The 12,163-nt window shown below is 40.5% G+C and overlaps 1 protein-coding gene across 1 annotated transcript; it reads left to right on the top strand.

Annotated features, from left to right (window-relative positions):
* Positions 1 to 5,489: 5,489 nt before the first annotated feature.
* Positions 5,490 to 10,369, top strand: RSL1D1 (ribosomal L1 domain containing 1). Its single transcript, XM_014895106.2, has 9 exons — positions 5,490 to 5,593; positions 5,750 to 5,889; positions 6,653 to 6,791; positions 7,389 to 7,537; positions 7,675 to 7,776; positions 8,366 to 8,459; positions 8,544 to 8,672; positions 9,386 to 9,592; positions 9,834 to 10,369. The coding sequence occupies exons 1-9, from the start codon at positions 5,558 to 5,560 to the stop codon at positions 10,176 to 10,178; spliced, it is 1,341 nt and encodes a 446-aa protein (XP_014750592.2). The 5' UTR covers positions 5,490 to 5,557; the 3' UTR covers positions 10,179 to 10,369.
* Positions 10,370 to 12,163: the final 1,794 nt, after the last annotated feature.

The following is a 12,163-nucleotide window of genomic DNA, read 5'->3' as shown; positions in this document are numbered from 1 at the left end:
TTTGAAATTTGCAAAGACCATTATTGGAGAATACTTACAGTTAGATTCCTAAATTGTTAGGTCCTTTAAAACTTTTTTTTTTAAGGCATTGAAGTGTATCTGAAGACTACGTGATGTTCCAGCATCAGTTTTCCACTGTTGAGCAAACTTAATGTGGGATTTTTAAAACTTCATTATTTTGAGGCTGGACTGAGTATTTAATATTAAACTGAATAATCAATCACCTGGTGGGTTGGAGTATCAGTAGATAGAAAGTCTGAGTATTTCCATTATTCATCCCATCTAGTGCATTTGATTTCCATTTCCATAATTCCTGTTAATGTCACCTTGTCTGTAAAGGGAGAGGCTGTATTATTACCAATTCATTAACAAAATCCACATTATGCAATTAAAGATACTCCTTATCCTGTAGGAGGTTTTTATTTGGATATATTTGCTATAGAATGCAAATATTTTATATGAAAATGTAAGGCATAAATGTACACTAATTGGCTGCATTTTGGGTAGAAGAGCTGGAAGTACATTGTAATTGAACAGCCCTCAGATTACGTCTCAACTTTTTCATTTCATCCCCATTCTACATTTTATAGTCCCATTTTTGCTACTATTAAATACAGCTAAATCTAGATGAAAGAAGACAAAGATAATGTGGCTTTGTTGGAAATAAATACTATTTGCTAATTCACTGATGTAATAAACTTTTTTAAATGACCATTTTGAATACTTCCTTTTGTGAAAATGTGGTATGCTACTTTGAAGATAAAAATTAAGGAGCTGTGCAACCACAATAGTTGAAAGGAAAGGGGGGAAAAAGAGAAAATAAAAGTTAGATTGAAGATACAGCACCCCTAGGAGCACTGCCAGGGTAACTGTGTTTGCATGGGATACTGGCAGGATATTCCCATGGTGTAGCTTTGACTCATACCAGCAAAACTCTGAGCACGTTTGTGCAGAAAGGAGAGATGGGTTCTGGGATTTTTTCCTCAGTATAATGGCATTTGCAGTGTGATACTGATGAGGATCACACCTTTCTGATTGTTGGCCAAAGTTTATAGTGTAGATATGGCTTGAGTGCTTAGCCATGATGTAACTTACAAAAACATAAGTTATTATTCTATAAATTAAGACTTTGTATGTCCTTGAACTGAAAACCTTGGTATATGTACCAAATATTAAATGCAAAAAAAATCTGAATGTGCAGCAGTACTAATTATTTGGCATCAGGAAAATAATTTCTTGTTTCTACAAGAAGTAAAGCACAGTAATTGGAGGAATGGGTGCAGTGATCAGTTGAGTAACATTGCCATCAACTGTGTACATGAAACCATTCCAGCTACCTTGGTCATCTTAGCAGATAATCAGCAACTGGTGCACAAACATGATGACACCAGTTCCTGAAACACTTACTCTGGTAGTAAATTTTATTCCTGAACAGCAAACTTTTGATGAAGGTGTAATAGTGTTGTAAGAAAAAGAGCTGTTTTAAGGAGGTTTATCCACGGGGATATTTGCTGGTCACAATTTTGATGCCCCTCTACAGTTTTTTTTCAGTGGGATAAAAAGCCCAGTGAAAATTGCTCAATGAAGAACCTCTATTTTAGACTACTTATGGCACCAGTCTATATATTAAAAATTATGTTAACGATGAGAAATGTGTTTTTATAAGTGTTTATTACTGAATATTACCTAAGAAGAAAAGATTGTTTCAATGTCCCAGGTATTTGATCTGTATTACTCTGGCTTTTCTGTTCATGCCACAGACTGTTGAAATGATGCTGTTAAAGCAGATGATGTGTACTCCAGACAAGACTGTTTTCTTCCTGAACTGGTACTTAAAGGCTCTTACTTATTTTGCTGTTTTTGTATACCCTATAGAGGATTTGGTACAGAAAAATATACCAACAAAACTGGAGTTACTACTGAAGATTTTACATTGTGAACCTGTTCCTTTCCTTGTGTTTATTTTATCGCACTATAAACCTGACAAAATACTACTTTTCCTCTGAAGAAATACTAGAAAGGATTCTAGTCTTAACATAAAATAGAAATTTATGCTAACAAACCCAAAATCTGTTGTCTGTGTATATATAACTTTTGATAATCCATGTCCTTTCACTGGCTTTCCTTCCAATGTAAATTTTTCTACATTTCCTGTCAGTTCCATACACCCAAAAAAGTCCACCTAGTTCTCAGAGTAATAAGAGACATGAGAGATGAACTGTTGGGTGACAAGAGGGTAGTTGAGGCAGTGTTCCTGTCACCTGTTAAGCCCCTAGAAGGGATGAGGCAGAGCATTCTAACAGGAAAGCTTTGCAGCTCTGGGCAGCGCCAGGGGCTCTGTCCTTTGGAACAGCCCTCCTGGTGTCTGTGAATGACTCGCACCAAACCTGGGGGCTGAGCCACGTTACAGCTGGAGCCTCACTCCAGCACTGCTAAGGAGCACAGTGGAAAGAAAATAGCGCTTGAACTCTGGTCTAGGGGGGAGATTTTCTTCTGAGCTCTCCTGTAATGCTCTTCTTAGCCCTGTTTTAATCTCTGCATATTCTTTGTTTTGTCGTAAGAGCTACACTTGCAGAAATCTGGGATTTTGGCATTGCCATCAAATAGTCTGGAGGAACATAAGCCAGGAACTGAAGCTTGAATAACCTTAAACCTCAAAGATCTCTTTACAGCAGAAACAATTGCATCTTGTACAATCGTTTTGCTGTGTGAAAGTATAAAATTAGGCATGTAAAGAAACTTCTTAAATGAGTTACAAGGTAGAACGTCCTGCAATTATTTTCGATCTTAGCATTTAAATAAGCAATACAAATGACTTAAAGAAAATTACATATTTTCATGCTCCAAAAATTAAATTAAGAGCTACAGCAGGACAGTGTACAGCAATAACACCAATAAAAGTAACAAACCTGATTTTCTTGTAAGAGTAACTGTAAATTTATGACTTTGCTAAATTAAAAATGCACTCTTTTATAGTTTATTCATTGCATGCTGTATTAAGCTGAAATATTTCTTATTCACAAATGATCCTAATTTTTTCAAAACAGCTCTGTCAGCTATGCCAAGTAGCTTTCAAGAGAAAATTATTAGACTAAGTCAGTTAAACCACATCTGGTAAAATTTAGTCATGTCAGACAAAAAGTTTTTTGGAAAAGTGTATTTGGATGAGACTGATATGTGAAAAATTCAAATTTGAATCACTAACAGTAGTCCCTTCAGTTTTATCCTATTAATGCTTTACTGACCCAGTAAATTCAGCCTGTGCAATCATACCTTACAAGACAAGCCTGGCTCATTTTCAGAGAGATGTTCCAGTCACCTGACTTTTCCTATTTTGTTTTAACATGTCACATTAATATGTTGATGTTTTACTAAAGTATGGCTGCCCTAAAATGTGCAAAGATAGAAGCAAGGCTAATACAATTATCAGAATATACAGCACCACAGCCAGTACCACGTGCAGAAATTCAGCAGTACTGAAAAGGTTTTAATGAGTCTGCCCCCCTTGGCTACCCTGCATGTTCCTCACCTTCAGTAATTTCTCTAATCACTACTTCATACAACATGGCAATAAAGGACAACTTCTCTTTTTCTTAGCCAGTTTCTTTTTTGTTTTGATTTGGTTTTGTTCAAATAACACAATAGGAAAGGAAAACTTCCATTTTCCAGGATTTTTTTTCACTCTTTCAAATCCATGTATGTCTGTATAGTTCTTTCCTACGTCTGGAAAAGTCAGCTATTCTATTATTGCTTCAAGAACACTAACAGCAAAAAGAAAATATAAACCACTACATAAAGCAGCTTGCCAAGAAACTAGGGTATTTTAGTTTCTCTTTGCACTGGCCACACTGATGGAGTAACAAATTTTGCTGGAAGACATCTGATGAGAAGGAATAAAACCATACATAGAAAGGCAAAGAGCAGGAAAAAAATCTAGAGAAGAATGAATGACTAAGACTCTTAATTTCATACATATTTTATCCCTAGTTATGCATAGCTGTGTTATCCAGAGAGCAGCTTACGTGTGTGATGAATACAGACAACCCAAATCTGCCAGGGCACACATAGCACTGTGAGAATGAGACTAAATTAATTCCAGGCTAGATTTTATCTCAGAACAATGTCTTTATCCAGCATGGAACTCAATGGAATAAGCATTCTGCAATTAAGCTATTTCCATGTAGTCAGTCAATGCATTTCTAAACTGAACAGGAGATGCAGCAGTTCTGCCTTTATTAGTCACACGGGAAAAAATGGTTTGACATGTGATAATCAGTGCTTGCCCCAATGGTAGTGACCTGGAAACAGCCATGTTCAAGACAGAGCATATGAGAAAAATGAGCAGCAGAATAGAGTCCCTGGACTCCTGAGACAGACTCTGGTTTATTCAGAGAACCAGTGGGCAGGATCCCATGGGAGGCAGCTCTGAAGGGCAGAGGAGCTCAGGAAATCTGGCAGCAGGTCTTTAAGGACAACCACCTGCAATCATACAAACAGTTCCTCCTGATACTCAGCTAAACAAGTAGGTATATCAGGAGACTGGCCTGGCTAAACAGGGAACTTTTGACAGCACTCCAGAGCAAAAGGACAGAAATACAGGGATAGAAGAAATCTGAAGAACATGCTCAATTCTTCATAAACATGCTGGTGTGCTGAGTGGCCAACAAGATGGATAACCGCTGTTCAGATAATAGGGCTTGGAGGGCAGAGATAATGGCTTGTACTCCACCTGAAGGCCAGTAACAAATGGAGTACTGCTGGGATTTATCCTGGGACATGTTCTATTTGGTATCCCTAACAGTGATCTGAAGCATGGTCACAAGTTTGCAGGCGGCATCAAACTTGGGACCAATTATTACCTTCATGAACAGAGGGACCTGGGCAGGCTGGAAAGATTCGGCAACACAAACCCGTCAATTCTCACAAAAGGCAAATGCAAACCTGCATTTGGGAAGGAGCAGCCCCTTGTGGCAACACAGGCTGGGAAATGACTGGCTGGGGAATAGCTCTGCTGGAAGGCGCCCGGGGCATAGCACGCTAAACATCAGCCACCCCTGGAAGCAAAGGGGGCCAGCAGCATCCGGGGCTGGACCAGGAGAGCACCAGCAATGTAACAAAGTGAGTCCGACAAAACGTTTTTCACCGTGAGAATACGATGGCTACAAGCCTAAGCAACCCGGCCTGACCTCCGGCTGGCCCTGGTGCCGAAGCGGGATGGACTGACGGCCCCCAGCACTCTGCTCCAAGCCCGGCTAACCCGCGACCCTGCCGAGGCAAAGCTGCCTGCGAGCACAGGACGGCCCCGCCGCATCGCGCACCCAGCCCCGGGCTCACAACTGCTGCCGAGCGCACGACCGGAATGCATCGACAGCGACAGCACCAGCGCCCCGGCCCCGGCCCCGGCCCCGCCCATCCGATCTTCCCCGCCCGTCCGATCTTCCCCGCCCGTCCGACCTTCCCCGCCCTTCGGGGCTGCCCCGCCCCGGACGGGCCCCGCCGTGCCCCGGAAAGCGGCGCGCACGCAGGCGCGGAGGCCGCACGTGGCACCGGTGGCACCATGGCGAGCGGGAAGGAGCGGCTGGACCGTGCCCAGGTACTGCGGGGAGCCGAGCCGGCACTCCCGGAGCGCTCCCGGGGGCTGCGGGGAGCCGAGCCGGCACTCCCGGAGCGCTCCCGGGGGCTGCGGGGAGCCGACCGGGCGCTCCCAGGGGTTTGACCTGCGGCTGCTGCCGCTGTGGTGCCTTTGCAGGTGAAGAAGGCGGTGGAGGCTCTCGTGGCTTTCTCCAGAAGCAAGGCCAAGGGAGACGCGCTGCTCCTCAACGAGAACGAGAGCATCCAGCTTCTGGTGACAGTGTGGAAGGTCCCTCAGGTGGCAAAACTCATCAGAATGTAAGACATTGATATCCGACCGCATGGTTACAGGGGTTGCTCATGTCCTTTAGCTAGGAAAAAAGCACTTTGCAGATTCTGATCTTAAGGGGTTTGACTGCCACGACCTGGTCCCGGGAGTTTCCATGCCGTGACTAAGAGCTGCCAGGTCAGAAGGCTGCTTTACCCCTACTTTTGGTATAACTGGAAGCTGAGCTGTGCCAGCTTTTTGCACAGAGAATACTGATTATGTTGGTTGCCAGTTACAGGGTATGTGCCTTTCCGTTTTTAAGCTTTAGAAAATAGATCACCTTCTTTGTCTTGACCCATCACTACCACATCATTAGTAAGACTTCTTTATGACCTGAATATTAATTGGAAGTCTCCTTTTAAACTCTATCTGTGCTATATTGAGAAAGTTTACATCCATGTGTCAGGGCCGTGCTGTTAGGAAGTTTTGTCTGATGACTGGATGCAGCCATGGCATGCAGGGAGGAGCATGGAGGGTTCTTCTCCTGGGACCTGTGTGGTAAGGGCTGCTGGCAGGAAAGAGGATTCCCCCTTGTATCTGACTGGAGCCGTGGTGTTCCATGATTTCACTTTTACAGTTTTGTATGCTTATCAAGTGTAGGTTCCACTGATAATATTTAGTAGTTAACAGAGTCTAAATACAGGCACTTCTCTGTGTTGTTAAAGAGTACTGATCTCCAGTGTAGTCCTAGTTCTGGGGAAAACTTCCTTCTCTTATTAGATATTCTTTATGCGTCTCATATTGTCATTGTAGACCACTGCCCCATGGCATTCGACCAGACACAACTGAGGTTTGCCTGTTCACAAAGGATGAACCAAATTTATCAGCAGAACAGACTGAAAATCTGTACAAGAAACTTCTACTCCGGAATGGGATCAGAAGTATTAGCCGGGTAAGGGAGGTCCCTGATGGTATAATACTGTCATTTCTTTCCTTTGATACCACCAAAAAGAACACAAGTAGTTGTTCTTTTCTGCTGCTTAATATTCTAATTCTCATTTACATTCTCTAGTAAGATTTTTCTGACTACTTGAACTGTGCTGTTTCTAAAGTGCGAAGTTTACTCAGAATAATTTCTTCAGTTTGAAACAGAATTTTTAGTAATCAGATGCAATTTCTAGATAAATGTTAAATAGTTAGAATAACCAACTTGGAAAACTCTCATTTGGATACTTGAACCCTTTGCAGCTGGATTGGATCGCTTATGTCACCAGCAATAAAACTATAAAACAACTTGTTATACTAACCTTCATTTAGATGTTACTCATGTACTCAAGTTCTGTTTGGTGATGTGCAGTTACTATGCAAGAGATCCATATTATTTGATTCTTTAAAACAGTAGGAAATGAATACTTTTTTATTGTCTTTAGTGTTCTAAAAGAATGCCTGTGAAGGACTGTCAGTTATGCAGCTTTAACCTGTGCAGTTCTGAGAAGCATTTCAGGTTACATTTTCATCAGCAGGGACTAAAGTGGTGCTTGTGTTGCAGATCATCTCATACAAAACCCTCAAGAAGGAGTATAAAATGTTTGAAGCCAAGCGGCGCCTCCTCAACAGTTTTGATCTCTTTCTGTCTGATGACCGAATTAGAAGGCTTTTGCCCTCACATCTCGGAAAACACTTCTATGAAAGGAAAAAGTAGGTCTTTAAACTTTGGAAATCCATTCTTGCATTATCTTTTTTAAGATCAGGTTCTTCTTAGTAATGGAGGAATTGGTTTTCTTTTGGATTTTTCAATGATTTCCTTTTTTTACCTGTTTCACTTTCTGTTTTAGGGCACCTTTATCTGTAAACCTGAAAGCCAAAGATCTTGCCAAGGAACTAGAAAAACATATCCAAGGGACTACACTCCCAGTTAACAACAAAGGGTGCTGTTAGTAAGTACAAATAGATTAATACATCACTTAAAGGACGGTTCTGCCTTAACTGTAGGAATTTTAAGTGAGGGATTTTTATTCCTTTAATATGTGAATAAAAATGTTAAGGGTCACCATTCCAAATGGGGGGCGTTTTGAACTTTTACCTGTATAGTTAAATTAGTAGTTCTACTTAAGTTTTACTATGAAGTTGAGGGGTTTTGTCTCTTTTCCCTTTTATCTGAGGAATTTCCAGGCATCTGTCACTGTCAAAGAGCATTAATTTTAACCTAATTTAATAATATTTTTCTATTTCCAAAATAGTCTATTCTAATAAGATTTTTTTTCATGCATTGTATATCTGAAAGGATCTGAATTGCTAGTAATGCTTTGTAATGTCAGGGAGAAGTTGCATATCCAAATATGGAAAGATGAATACAGGTGAATCCCTTCTAACTATTACCACAAAAGATTTCTGCAATAGCCATCCCTCGTTTATGATAATTGCAGATAAGTGGGGTTTCGTATTTTTGGGTATGCCTAAACTAAACAAGTAACTTGGAATAAGTTTATTTGCCCATATAGAATTATTATTCATCTCTTCTTTCAGTACAGCACGCATAGGTCACACTGGGATGAAAGTGGATGAGATACTTGAGAATATCCTTGCAGCAGCAAAAGTGATTGATATCAAGTTACCAAAGGTACTGCTGATTGACTGCATTACAAACAAATAGGTTCATACTTCAGCCTTATTTTTACATAATAGACTGGCTTTGTTTTTGCAGAAATGGAAAAATGTGAAAATTATTCACCTCAAAACACTTAAATCGGTTGCACTTCCAATATTTACTGCAAATATCTCCAACCTGGATGAGCTTGACAAACAGCCCTCTCTCAAGAAAAATGATGACAAGGTAAACAAAATTTCTTCAAACTTTTCATAAATTAAATCGGTACATTTAGTTCTAGTTCTTTGTCTTCCTTCTGTGCATTGTCAATTTAAATGCATTAGCAACTGATCCCAGGCTTTTATTGCTAAAACTTGTCAGACACTCCTGCCTCAGGGCTTCAAATACTCAGTAATAATAATGAAATTATGGAAACTCCCTTACAGGTTTTAAAGCAAACTGGAAATAAAGTGTTTCTAGATCTAAACTCAAGGGACCTGAAATTCATTCTTAGAACTTTGCTTCTATTGTTTATCCATATTTGCCTCTGAAAATACACTCATTAACATACATCTGAATTCAAATTATGCATCTGTTCTTTGTTGGTTAATCAGCGGCATCTGAATAATTCTCAAGCTCATATTTGTGTATATAAGGGGAGCTCATACTTCTTTGTACTGAGTTCTGCTTATATTCATTTGTCTGAAATGAATTTGGACCATGATATTCAACTTAGAGACTGTAATCTTGAGATTACTATAGTTGTGAGCTATTTATAATAAACTTCTGTATGCAGTGCATTTTTTTCATATTTTACATGTCATTGATTAGTTCAGGTCTTTTGAGTAGGAGTCTTTAATGTTGCTACACCATTTAATTTTTAACTACATTAAAACAATTATTATACATTTAGAAGTGGTACGGGGATTTGTCTGAGATGTACTTCTGATTAATTCTAGAAGGCAAAACCCAAGAAAGTGAAGAAGACAGGTAAAAAACTGAAGCCAAGTCAAGCCACTGTGACAACAGAAAATAAAGCTGCTGCTGCTACCCAGGAGCCTGTGATAAAAGGAAAAAAAGAAATAGTCCAAGAACCAGGTGATTGTGATGATGAAGAAATTCCACAACTGGTGCCTATAGAAACAATGAGCTCAGCTGACCTGAAGGTAATTGTTGAGTAATATTGGGAGACTTGCATTTCAGTTAAAACTAAATATTTTGAACTGTTTAAATTGTTCATTGCTCCTTAGGGAACAGTGATGTGTTAGCACACTTCAAGTAAACTAGGGCACAGTCCAATTGAAAGTATTTGTCATTTGTAATGGTTTTCACTGATCCTTCTTCCTGAAAAACGGGAAATACGTTTCTTGGGTGGAATTGTAATTTTTTTGTTTGTGTTAACTGCAGAAAATGGAACCAATTCCAGAAAAAGGTGACAATTTGGGCAAGAAAACCAAAACAGCCCTCGGCAAGAGAAAGAAACCATCTCTAGTGGTGGACACTCCAAAATCAAAACCTGAGGTTACAGAAGAGTGTGCAAACTTGCAGATGTCATCAAAAGAGAAGAAAGCCAAGCGGGTCAGCAAGCCAAAGGAAGCAATAAAAGAAAAAGACATGAAAAAGACTCCAAAAAAACCTGGAGCAAAGTCTTTTGCAGCACCCAAAGCTGGCAAGTCAAAACAGTCAGCCAGGAAGGCTTCAAAACCACCGAAGCAGGCGCCCAAAAAGGTGCGAGTGCCACAGTCAGCGTGAACATTTTCTGTTGTAACACGTTTTGTATCCTCATTCCGCCGTTTACTTTTAGTAAACAAATTTATTGATGAAGTAAAATGCCTTCTTAGGAAATCTGATCCAAATAGTTGGGTTTTTTTTTCACTGAGATCTGTAATGATTGATTGGTTTTCTTCTAATTTACAAATAAACTCACAGTTTTAATGGCCCCATCACCTTTTATCTTTTCCTGGCCCAAACCAAAAACACTCAAATTTTTCAAGTGTCAAGGTGCAGAGAGGAAAAAAGGCTGAGAAATATTTTAATAAGCACTGTCTTTCTGAAGCAAGAAGCATGCATGCCAAGAGCAGCACTCTACATGTGCTTTTAAAGGTGAAAAAACTGCTACAGTTTTTTAAAAAAATGTTCAATGTAATAAAGACAGCTGACAGTGATTGTTTACTTGTTTAATATCTGTTAGTGCAGATATTTAAGTTAGCAGCCTGACACCAAGCCACACAGTGTAATTTTTAGCTGTTTTTACCTAGGGTATTTGTGAATTTAAAAGGCACAAAGCAATTCTGCTTTAACTGTATATATTTTACAAAATCAATCAAAATCTTGCCTTCAGTTTTGGACTTTATTTTTGCTACCTGAACAGTTGAGAGTATTTCTGCATGATGGTCACAGAACCATTATTATTCCATCTGAAAAAACCCAAAAGCTGTGTGAATTCCAGTTGTACCAGCCTAGTGAAGTTGTTCTGTTAAGGCATGAAAAATACATACTTCAGCACTGAAAGGTGATATATTTAAAATTTTACAGAACTGCCCAGTTGTTCTCTGTATGATCACTTGTCTGTCCTTTCCAGAGTGAGAGTATGAGGCAGATTTGTGGTGAAAAGTCCTAGTGATAAAAACTCCAAATAGAAGAAAGGTGGTAAGAGACAAGATTAATCAACAGGAACTAACCTGCCTAATTTGTCACTCAAAAAGCCCTGCCACATCTCCTTTCTAGGGCATTCTCATATCAAGATCTTGGCTACCTAAAACGAAAGTGGGTGCTAAATAAAATATGGTAGACGCTAATGGCTATGAAAATGTTCTGTTTGATCTGTGGTGTCAACTTTTTTTGACCCTTTTGCAGCCCTAACTTTTTGCAACTTTTCAACTGTTTTGTGAAACTAAAGCTATAATAGGAATTAAGTCTGTAATCCCAGTATAAGAGTAGCACTGTCACTGGAGGAGCAGTCTTCCTCAACAGCATCACTCTTTGCACATTATTTCCTCTGGATAGTGGAAGGTGCTATTAGGCCTGGTCATAGTTCCTGTTAGCTTGGTATTTCTAGTTACTGGAACACTGGCTTACAACATTAAATAAGGTGTTATACATAAGGCCCTTGTGAGAGCAGGCACAGGAGAGCCTACATCTAAATACAGTTCTTGTGCTTGAGGACTTGAGAGTGTAAAAAGATATGTATCAGGTCATTAACTAACCCAAGAACTAAAATACGTGTCTTGCCTTTTACATAACTGTTTTACTTACTGAATTTTACATCCTGCATTGACAACTTTTTTCCTGTTTGTCAACCTGAACTTAGTATTCGAACTGCTCTTTTTAAGACTCCTCAAGCCCAGTAAAAGGGGTCTATGTGCACATTGAAACTGTCTTGCAAGTCTCTGCTGTCTGCGACCAGCTTGCCTTCCCTTGCAAGTGTGGAGATAACGAAGTGGATGTTCATGTGGGGGCCAGTTTTCTGAAGTGCCTTCCTCCCCAGGGTGCCTGCGGTGGCACTGCCTCAGCTGAGCCATGGCCGTGGATCGAGCTATGGCCCTGGGCTGAGCCATGGCCCTGGGCCGAGCCGTGTCGGGCTCACTCTGCATGGGAAGGGCAGCGAGCACTATCCAGAGAGGCCTCAGCTCCCAAATGCCATTGCTCAATGCAGATCAGCCTTCGGTCCCGCCGCGGCTGTCTGGGGGCTCGCTGAGGGCGGCGTGTGCCGCCTTCCTGCTCGCGGCCTGGCCGTC

The sequence above is a fragment of the Sturnus vulgaris genome, chromosome 16, assembly GCF_052056855.1.
Source record: "Sturnus vulgaris isolate bStuVul1 chromosome 16, bStuVul1.hap1, whole genome shotgun sequence".
Taxonomy (NCBI): Eukaryota; Metazoa; Chordata; class Aves; order Passeriformes; family Sturnidae; genus Sturnus; species Sturnus vulgaris.
The sequence above is the reverse complement of the archived record's forward strand: the minus strand, read 5'-3'. Positions and strand labels throughout refer to the sequence as shown.

Coding starts and splice junctions, on each gene's coding strand:
- RSL1D1 (XM_014895106.2), top strand. CDS start 5,558: ATGGCGAGCGGGAAGGAGCGGCTGGACCGTGCCCAG. Junction 5,594..5,749: donor AGCGGCTGGACCGTGCCCAG/GTACTGCGGGGA, acceptor GTGCCTTTGCAG/GTGAAGAAGGCGGTGGAGGC. Junction 7,777..8,365: donor AACAACAAAGGGTGCTGTTA/GTAAGTACAAAT, acceptor CTCTTCTTTCAG/TACAGCACGCATAGGTCACA.